The sequence below is a fragment of the Phytophthora sojae genome (assembly GCF_000149755.1).
Source record: "Phytophthora sojae unplaced genomic scaffold PHYSOscaffold_7, whole genome shotgun sequence".
NCBI lineage: Eukaryota > Oomycota > Peronosporomycetes > Peronosporales > Peronosporaceae > Phytophthora > Phytophthora sojae.
Window position 1 is genome coordinate 1360778 of NW_009258121.1, and position 9816 is coordinate 1370593.

At 51.9% G+C, this 9816-nt stretch overlaps 5 protein-coding genes across 5 annotated transcripts; 2 read left to right on the forward strand and 3 right to left on the reverse strand.

The window, feature by feature from the left end:
• Window positions 1-140: 140 nt before the first annotated feature.
• On the reverse strand, window positions 141-1260 carry PHYSODRAFT_303753 (hypothetical protein; the record flags this gene model as incomplete). The annotated part of the gene is made up of 3 exons (XM_009533935.1): window positions 141-432; window positions 514-695; window positions 775-1260. 3 exons carry the CDS (start codon window positions 1258-1260, stop codon window positions 141-143), a joined length of 960 nt encoding a protein of 319 aa, XP_009532230.1.
• A 1023-nt stretch (window positions 1261-2283) lies between these two features.
• On the forward strand, window positions 2284-3739 carry PHYSODRAFT_336391 (hypothetical protein; the record flags this gene model as incomplete). Its single annotated transcript, XM_009533936.1, has 5 exons — window positions 2284-2604; window positions 2881-2978; window positions 3016-3413; window positions 3461-3595; window positions 3660-3739. The coding sequence occupies 5 exons, from the start codon at window positions 2284-2286 to the stop codon at window positions 3737-3739; spliced, it is 1032 nt and encodes a 343-aa protein (XP_009532231.1).
• A 1161-nt stretch (window positions 3740-4900) lies between these two features.
• PHYSODRAFT_514872 (hypothetical protein) lies at window positions 4901-5170 on the forward strand (the record flags this gene model as incomplete). The annotated part of the gene is made up of 1 exon (XM_009533937.1): window positions 4901-5170. The coding sequence occupies one exon, from the start codon at window positions 4901-4903 to the stop codon at window positions 5168-5170; it is 270 nt and encodes an 89-aa protein (XP_009532232.1).
• Window positions 5171-5290: 120 nt separating this feature from the next.
• On the reverse strand, window positions 5291-6077 carry PHYSODRAFT_250719 (hypothetical protein; the record flags this gene model as incomplete). Its single annotated transcript, XM_009533938.1, has 2 exons — window positions 5291-5853; window positions 5879-6077. The coding sequence occupies 2 exons, from the start codon at window positions 6075-6077 to the stop codon at window positions 5291-5293; spliced, it is 762 nt and encodes a 253-aa protein (XP_009532233.1).
• Window positions 6078-6879: 802 nt separating this feature from the next.
• PHYSODRAFT_416774 (hypothetical protein) lies at window positions 6880-7092 on the reverse strand (the record flags this gene model as incomplete). The annotated part of the gene is made up of 1 exon (XM_009533939.1): window positions 6880-7092. A coding segment is annotated over one exon (213 nt), but the record flags the coding sequence as incomplete, so codon positions are not given.
• Window positions 7093-9816: the final 2724 nt, after the last annotated feature.

Consider the following 9816-nt stretch of genomic DNA (forward strand, 5'->3'; position numbering starts at 1 on the left):
TATCTACCAGGGCATAGCCAGCGCTCACGCAACAGCGTCAAAATCATAGATTTAAAGATCGTAACATGCATCTGATCGAAAACCAATTCAAAGCCTTGATTACACTTAGTGCGCACCATTAGGCGGTAAAGACTTGAGACCTACTGAAAGATGTCACTCCACCTGCCCAGTTTTCCCCGGTAGCCGTATCGTTCGCGGATGTTGTCTTCACTGTCAAACATCACGCACGCCATCTCCGGGTTCTTTCGACTATCACCGACCCCGCGGCAGTACACGATCCCCTCGTGAGGCAGCTTGATCATCACGCGCCTGTTGTCAAAGCCAAAATCGTCCTCCTCCCGAATGTTGAACTTTCTCGGATTTCCAGCGGTGCCGCCTGAGAGGTACAGGTGCGGGAAATGGCCAACCATCCGATAGTAGACCTCATCGCACCTACAGTACAGTAGCAAATAATATATAATGGTTGTTAGCTTGAAAATGCTCGGTACAGCTTCAAACACGATTAAAATTTACCATCCTCGACGAAAACCTATGAGATATCTGTCATCAATGTACCCTTCGTCGCGCACGCGCACTCCAGCATCGCTGATACACGCGTGCGGATGGTTTGACGTAGTCGTATCCACAGTCCCGGGGGAAGGAAGGTAGCGCAAGATGATCAACTTTTCTTCAGCTGATGGTGTAGGCGACAAGTTCTGAGCATCCAGAATAAATAAAAAACAAAAAAAAAACTCACATCAGACCTATAAAAAATACTAGCAACCACACAAGTACCTCAAGATCGAGAAGCACCGACATCCCTGGAGCGAGCTGCTGACTAGCGCTCGTACACGGAGCGAAGATCTTAAATGCGGCGCGGAAACGCTCGTCGTGAGCCAGCTCGGCAATTCTGGTTCCAGTCCACAAGAATTTGGGCGTATCATTAGAATCGGGGAATGCCAGCAGTTTGTCACCGTGTCTTGCCAGCTCGTCGAGTTTATCGGAGCGCACGTGCCTCACATACACGGCTCTGGCTGCCGCGTAATAAATTCCGTTCGCTCGCAGCGTCTCCCCGACAGTCGAGACAGTTTTTGAGAAGACGAGGAATCGACTCGAGCCGACTTCGACTCTCGTCAGGCTTGAATTGCGCGAAAGCAGGAAGGTTTCGATTCTGGTCGCCAAAGACGGGTGCATGATCCTGGCACAGTCGATCGGCGTCATCCCGTTCTGGTTCGGACTCTGCAGCTCCTTGATCAGGGTGTCCAGTGGCAAGAAGGACATCATGATGCCGAAGAATTCGCGATCTCCGATAGCTGCATCATAGTGGAATAGTTGGATGCGCTGTTCGTGACCTTCTTGGACAATTTCGTCAAGTTGTGCGACGTCCTCCGTTCCTTTCGCACGCGCTATTAGATCTTCAGCATATGAGCCTTTCGGCGGTAGTTCCAGGAAACTCACGTACTTGTCAAGGCCCGTCAGTATTGACTGGGATCGACCTGCTGTCTACATGGCAGTTGGCCAAAGGGGGTGTTTGTCCGAGAGTGTGGTACGTTGCATGTAGTTGAGTGTGGTTGGCTAAGAAAAGAATGAATCACTTTGGAATTGCCTCACTCAAGACAAGAGCCTCTTCTCCCTCGTTCACTGCTTCTCCTCGACGTCAAGACTCTACACTACTCGCTGCTTACTTCCGGGCGCCGCGCTGCTACACTCAAGGCTCGACGCTGTTCGTCTCGGAGCGCAATAACTGCTACAGCATCTGGTGGAGCACGAGGAATCAGCGGGTTCAAGACTCTCATGCCGAAACTTGGGAAATGAGTTTAAAGATTCGCTCTTGGGGAATGCGTTTTTCATGATTTTGCTCGTTTGCAACTGAGTGATGCAATCTGACCTAGCTTTTTTGTCGCCAAGTATTTTCCTATCGAGCTTTTCCGAGAAGAAGAGTTGTCCGGTGCTCAATCTTCCGATATCTTAATTTTTAACTTAAAAGTCGATTGCTTCATCCTGTGATTCGTGTTAATGCTATCAGTAGGATAGGGTTTTTCATCTTAGCAGCTTCACTCGATCACGGTAATGTCAATTGGCGCTGAGCGCGAGGGCCTGCAGTTTCAAGCACCTCACTCTCCGATGCCGAAGTCAGCGCGATCCTGACAGAATGGGAGGACCTCGAACCAGAGCACGTCGAGCTCTTTGTGTCAAGCGGCGTGGGCAGAACTCTCATCCGCCTGGAAGCGCAGCGGGTTCCAGTGCTCGGAAGAGGGCCGATTGCTGTTGTTGTGTCCCGACCTAGGTAACTACGAGGCTTCAATGGCGTACATTCGTGGAGGAAACTACGGTCTACCTGCCGGAGCCCCTGGCTGGCGCGAGTGGCCAGGTGGCGTGGCACCCGCGGACGGGACTACCTTGACTCACTTGCTGGCAGGTGTGGACGCGGCGCCTCCTTTTGCTCTGGGTCGATTCATCGCCGAGCGCTTTCCTGCTGCGGTGGACAAGACGGACGGAGCAGGTATGAACGTATATTATCTACCGGATTTGGAGGCGTTTGGCGACATCTGCGTCGCCTTGGCGAACTCGCGGCAGTTTTTCCGAAAAGCTTCGCAACTCCATGCCAAAATTGAGCCCCCGTTGGTGCGCGCCTTCCTCCTCGACGAAATCAATAGACGTATCTTCAGGATAGGGTCAGATCGAACGTGGCTAAAGAAGAATCTCAGTCTTGGTAGTTTAGACACACTGGCGACACATAAAATTACTTGCGCTAATCAGCGCCCACTTATTCATTCCGGACGGCAGCGGATAGAGTGATATTTGCACTTACGTAATGTTATATTTCTCTCAATCTTTCTTTGGAGTGGCGCAGGATGCAATGGAGGGCGGTTAAGCTCGCCGCGGCGGCACGACGGGCAGCCTGCAGCCGTGCCCGAGCAAACGGAGGATGTGTCGCGTACATTGAGTGGAAGGAGCGGCGGGCCGGCGCTGTCGGAGCCCAGCGCGGCGCCTAACTTGTGGGCATGAGCGACCGCGGCACGGTGCGCTGATAAGTGGCGGCTACATCTTCGTCAAGACTTACGACGCGCACCCAATCGCGCCTACACCAACAATATTGAAGACAACTGGCCTATATCCGCTCGCGCTGTGCTCGGCGGCGTTCAGCTCGGCGTACGCGGCGAAGATGCGCTCTCCGGGCGGGCCGGAAGTGGACCAAGAGTCGCCGGAGCGCCTGGCGGTGGTGCTGTACGCACTAGCGACGGGGTGGAGATGTAAGAACGCGTGCATCGCCGACTCGGGCAAGAGGGAACGGCGTGGGATCAGCAGGCACAGACGCGCGGGCAGCGCGAGGACGAGCTACATTCAAGTGGTGCGGGAGGAGAGCGCTTCGGGCGAGACTTTGACTGCGGGGCCCCTGGATGTAGTGCGGCAGGAGCAGGAGGACGTCGAAGGTGATGAAGCTGGAGGAGGAGCAGACGGGTGCAGCATGAAGACTTAGAGGCAGCCGGCCGCGTGGCAGCAGATGCTGCGGTGCAGACGGAAGACCACATCCCCGAGGAGACGACGAAGGAGAAGACCGAGAAGGCCGCGACGAAGGAAGAGGCTCTTGCGACAGCAGCAAGGCGGTCGGCTTGTCCGCGGATGCCAACGGCGCTGTGAATGTCTTGGGTACGGCTGGGCGTGCCGCCCGCTTGAAGCGATGTCCGCCGACCAAGACGACGGAGTCGATGCCGACCAAGGTGGCAAGCGCAGTGACCAGCGAGGACGTGAGCGGTGACGCGACCCGCAGCGCGCTACTACACCTGGACGCCCACTGGACGAGCGGCAAGGGAGCAACCTCGACCCCAATGAGACGATGGAGCAGGTAAATTTCGTCAAGCGCGAGAGCAAGACCAAGGACCTGGGGCGGCACTTAGCGCGAACACGCAGCTGCAGGACGGCCAAGCGCAGTGCAGCTAGTACCAGTAGACATCAAGCCCTTGATTGTTTGATTGTTTATCGATCAAGATTGCTACATATTCTTTCATTTATTTACTTGACCATTCTGTCTTTCATTTACTTTACTACCGCGCTTGCTGGGTTGTTGGAGTCGGCCTTGACCTTCCAACTACAGTGTCGAGCAGCTTGGGCAAGTCTGGAAGTGGCTACATCCGGCAGGTTTTGCTCTTATCGAGTAAGTACGAGAAACATTTTTAGTTTTGTATGGTTACTTATTTGCGCGAAGAAGGAAATTCCGGACGATTCCAGAAATAAGTTGGAACGAAATAACCCTAACCCTAATGAGCGACGATTGGATGAAAATAGGTCACTGAGCCTCAAAGGATAAGAAACAAATCGCTGATTGGCTACAGCGATGTGGCAAGCTTATCATAGGGTCGGGTTTCCGGCCAAATACTACTTATCCTACAGCAAGAGCGAAAAAAAATACGCCAGGTAGGAAGCTAAAAGCTTACCTTGAGCCCCGCAGCCAGCCTAACTTCTTGATCCACCATAATCTGCAACGGTGTTATCTCCCGCAGTGACCTCACGATATCAGTTTTTGATCCGAATAAAGCCCGTAGGTACGCTCGACTCTCATCCACTCCAGCGAGGCCTGAAGCTCCATCGTGTTTCTTCACGTCTGGGGCAAATGTAACTCGCTTCTTCGGCCGGACATCCATAGCAAAAGGTGCGCACTTCTTTGAGGCAGCTGGGGGCAAGCTCGTCCGATGTAGAATTGGGGTAAGTCTTGGTTGTGGAGGTGGCATGCTGCTACAGATAACGATGGAAAAATACGCTCCACCAAAAAATACGCCATGCGACAAGTCCCGAACACGAGCTCGTATGTCTTACCAACCATCACTACAAAAAATTACTGGCACGGAGAGCACCGCAAAGCATGGCGTGACAAAAAGCATGGCGTGACAAAAAATTACTGGCACGGAGAGCACCGCGAAGCATGGCATGGAAAGTGTTCGCTGTGGTGGACCCGTTGCCAGCGAACACCACGTCCACTTGCCAGCCCCTCGACGTAAACGTGATGGGCCCGCTGAAGTCGGCGCTGCGCAGTACATGGGCTTACCGCAAAAGCCCCAAAACGGCAAAAGAAAAGCGCCTTGATATTATCGAGCGCACTATCATAGCCTGGAACAGCCTTGATGAGGACATTGTAGTTGAGAGTTTTGAAAATGCGCTTCCTCAGCACTTTGAAGCTCTGGAATTCTTGTAGCCACAACAATACACTCCACTTTTTCTTTGTCACGACCGTAACTTCCTCGTCGTCTTTTTCTACATTATTGACCTTTCTCTAGGATTAAGACCTAACTTTTGACCAATCATAGGATAGTGGTCAGTGCTGGCGTATTTTTCCGTGGTCATCTGTACTGCCGTCATTTACCGACAATCTTGGGCTCTGCTGCTGCAGGTCTGTCACATTCACGGCGGCTTCCTCTGCGTTTCTTCTCATGTCTCCATACCACGCGCGAAATTTATCTGCAAACTTGAATTTCGGATCCTCCATCAAGGTCTTTCTCGCCTCGCAGCCCATTATCTTGACGTACTTCAGCAGCTCCTTGGAAGACCGCAACTCTTCCACTACCGCTTCATTCTCGGCAGCCAGCAGCTCGTATCGTGTCAACAGATTCTCACAGGTAGATTTTAGCTCGTCAAGAATTGACAAGATGTTTCCAGGGGTGCGGCCGACGTCCCGCACGAATGCCCCCATACGCACAAAGCGCAACACGACCGCCATCTCGCCACGCGCGGCCTCCACCCCCGCTGCAGTCACGTCTTGCTCCACCTGCTCCAAGCTGCGAGGGCAAACGAGGAAGTCGTCGACCCCCATTCCAACCAAGTAGTCACCGGCCTCGATGCTGCAGATAGAGGAACCGTCATCGGTAGACGTGCCCACCACTGTTATTGAGCTCCATCGAGAAACTTGGCGGCTCATTCTGCGTCTCAGTTACCTGGAACACGTGCGAGTTGACAACGGCGGCGACTTTCAGGCCAACGTCTTGGAACTTCACGTCATCAGGAGGTGCTTCAGACAGCAAGTAGCGGACTTGGTACGTGGATCCCAGCGACAGCAGCTTCTGTACTACAAGAACGACCTCCACTCGCCACAGACGCAAGGCCATATCGAGGGCTAAATCCACCGCTGAGGCCGCTATGCTGGGACGTTGGTCAGATAATGGCAAAGATTCGCGGTGACAGGAAAATTGGTCAATCAAAATCGGTGTCATCGACTGGGCCTCAGTATGGAAAAATCGGCGAGCGTGGCGTTGGTATGGAATCGGTTAGATTTAGGCCGTGTTCAAGCAAAGTGTTATATAGAATAATCATGATTCCCACGCGGTGGTCAAATTAAAATGAAAGTTTTGCAGCTAAGTAAATGTCTATAATAGCTCGTTGCCAAAGTTTCATTTTGTAGATCGAAAAAACTTCAATACAGTGCGCCAACTCATCTGCATCGCGAGGATGCATCTCCCAGTGTCCTAACCCGTTGAAACGACTTTATTAGAACAGTGGTGCTTTTATCCGCGTGGAAAACGTGTTTTCCGCGTGTAATTTGATGGATTTCAGCGTGTGATAATTTGTTATTGCGCACACTCGTTATCGGATCATGAACAACGAACCATACACGTCAAACGAAGAAAAATATTTTTTTTGCGAATGATAGCTATCAAAGTAAAAGTCGCACCGCACTAGATCATACAAACGAATAGACCGATCGTGCGGTGAAATTCAGAACATGTACGAGTTCTCGAATAACGTACGGCTACGCGAAATCAATCTCCCAGTACTGTAGTAGTTGCCGTCTCTAATAAACCAAGATCGTACCTCCCCATCGAAGTTTCTAGTCGACGTGCCGCTCTCGTTCTCAATTACCAGAGGTACAAGAACGTTCCTGTTTATTGGAAATCCTGACTTGGCGGCCCGTTTGGTCAATAGTTTAGGGATTGCGTTATGACCTGTGAACGTCGTATCATGCTGTCCCATTCTCGGCTGCTTACGAGGGCGACCTGGGGACCTCGGTGCTGGGATCGACTTCACCAGCACCTCCAAATTGAAGCCATCACGGATGCCAATGCAGTCATCCAGACACATAAACGCCTTGCAGTCGCGATACTTCTTTCTGGTACGCAGTATCTGAGCATACCATAGTTACGTTTAGTCTAGGATTCGAACCCGCTGCTTCCTCTCCGCTTCTTACCAAGTCCTGTGCGTTTGATAAATGTAGAGCAAGTTAACATTTCTGAGTTTGTGATGAAAGGAAGCGCCAACATGTATTGGTATAGCAACGCAAGAGTCTTGCGTGAATCGAGACCATCGCGACAGCATGGAAGCACTACCCCCTAATTTTCATCCCACTGGCTGCCATAGAAAGAAAACTTCTGAGTCGATAAGGTCGAGCAGTGCAGCGCTGTCGCTTACACGCGGGGCACCCTTCCTTTTCCGGCGTGATCACCTCTCGCGGCAAGCTGACGCAGGTTGGTAGCGCCACTGGCGAGGGCGGCGACACTTGCTTCGTCGGCATGGCCGGACGAGGGCCTTTTGACCACCGGCGCTTTCTTTTGGGGCGGGCGTCCGCCTATCGAGGCCAGCTGACGTGGAGGGGGAGGTACCATTTGTTGCGGCAGTGGTGCGGATTTGGGCCTCGCCACGACATTGGTTGCCTGATCTCTCAAGTTGCGCACCGCCACGCTTGATGGTTGGCTCTCAGCCAGCGAATCTGTTGCCGAAGCGAGGCTCAGGAGAGTAGCGAGGACCAGAGTTGCGACAAGCTTCATGGTGCGTATTCGCGAAGATACTGGAGGAGGGGGCCTTGGACCGCGTTGGTGAATTGGAGAATGAGACCATTGCCCAGACTTGGTTTCGTCCGGTGAAGTTTACAGCGTCGCAGTCGTTGGCCAGCATCTTCTACGAGGGAGGACCCGTTAGCTCATGCCGTAACTGCGAGCACGGAGACGACCGCAGCCAAACGACTACCAGCTACTGGGTTAACTGAAACCGTCCCGTTATCTCGTAACCCAACGATTTCAACGATTTCAACGATTTCAGCGAATTGTATCGATGAAGAGTTGAGGCTTCAAACGGTCAGGAGCGCGGAAGCATTTAGGTTTAGAGGCAGTAAAGTAAGACCATCTCTTGTCGGCAGCCAACGGGATGCCCAACTTCATGTGGACTGGATCCAGAATTGCCGAGCTGGCTAATGAAGAGCATTTCCGCGCCGCATCTTAGATCTACGCTCCGTGTACGAGCGCTAATCAGCAGCTCGCTCCAGGGATGTCGGTGCATCTTGACCTTGAAGTACGTGGCTGCGCAAAATATTTTCTTGTGCTGGTCTGATACTTAAGTACGAGTTCTTGTGTTGTTTTTGTGTTTCTGGATGCTCAGAAACTCCATCCGCTGAAGGAAAGTTGATCATCGTGCGCTTTCTTCCTTCCCCCGGGACTGTGGTTACGACGACGTTAAACCACCCGCATGTGTGTGTCAGCGATGCCGGTGTGCAGCTTAACGGTGCATACAGTTAGTATAGCCAAGGACTTTAAATGGGTTTTCGATTGGATGCATGCTACGATTGATGATTGAAGTCTATAACAGGAGTGCAAATCGACGAGCACCTCACAGAGTCGCCGAGCAGAGCAAACGGTACTAGAGCAAAAACAAATTCTAATCTAGTTTACCACTTGCTTCATCGTCGGTAGAACTGAAATGCTGAAAGCGCAGTTGGCGCATGTGAGCGAGACACAAGCCTGCGGCTAGCAACATCGTTTTACACTTCCACCGCAAGTGTATCTATCAATCTCATTCATCGGGCGAAAACTAAATTTTCGACGGGCAAAGTGAGTTACTATCCGGTGAACAAACAGTAATATAAAAAAGCGAAGCTTCATCGTCGCTCGTTTCATTTACTGACGGGGTTTGCCAAACCTAAACAGAAACGCGGCTTCGTTCTTTTTCAGGTTACTCCGACATCTATCGGAATACAAATTCTATCGGCGGAGCTGGTACCCTCGGCGCAGGCGTCGGGTAATAGCGCGGGTGGTAGAGCGGCTTCGGGTGATTTCAGCGTTCCAAACGTGGGGATGCCAACTTCCTCGGGTTCTTCGCCTTGTCCGACCGACCAACGAACTGCGACGACTCTGGGTCAATTTCGACTCGCAAGGTCCGCGCGGCCCAGTTTGAGTCCGTATCAGCTGACGCATCGACTACCGAAGCAAACCTCAGGAGCATACCGACGACCACAGTTGTCATGCACTTCATCGTTGAAAAGCTGCCGACCGCGGGGCTTCTTGTGGTCTTGGGCCGAGTTGATAATCTGAGGAATGAAAACCTCACTTCGACCCGTGGTATTCTCGCACACTCTTTAGATAAAAGTGCAAGGGTTCTTGTTCGTTGCGTCTGGGAAACTACGATAGTCGAGAGCGGTTGCAGAAGGCACAAACACTTGGATAGCAGCTTTCCCAAAACTGGAACCGAGTACCGTTCAGTCCACCTCTCAATACGCTGGGTACAGCGATGTTACCACTGGACTCTACGTTGAAACGCACACCCGCTTGGCCTCCCAGTTGGCGAATCAGACAAACCGAAAATAGTATTTTTTGGCAAGTTTCACTGACTACGCGATATTGATAAGGCACGCTTTAGCCACGCAGGAACTATAAGCAAACTGCCAGGTAATTAATCTCCCCATGAATTTATCTGAATTCGCTTGAATTCTCGTGCTATGCTCACTAGGAGCGCCGGATGGAGTCATGCGCCTTTCGTGGTCAACCATTCAATGCCAATTTGCCCGTACTTTGTTCCACCTTCGACTTCGGCTACAGATTGGTCAAGTGTCATAGAGGGTTGCGCATTTTGTTTGGGGGTTCC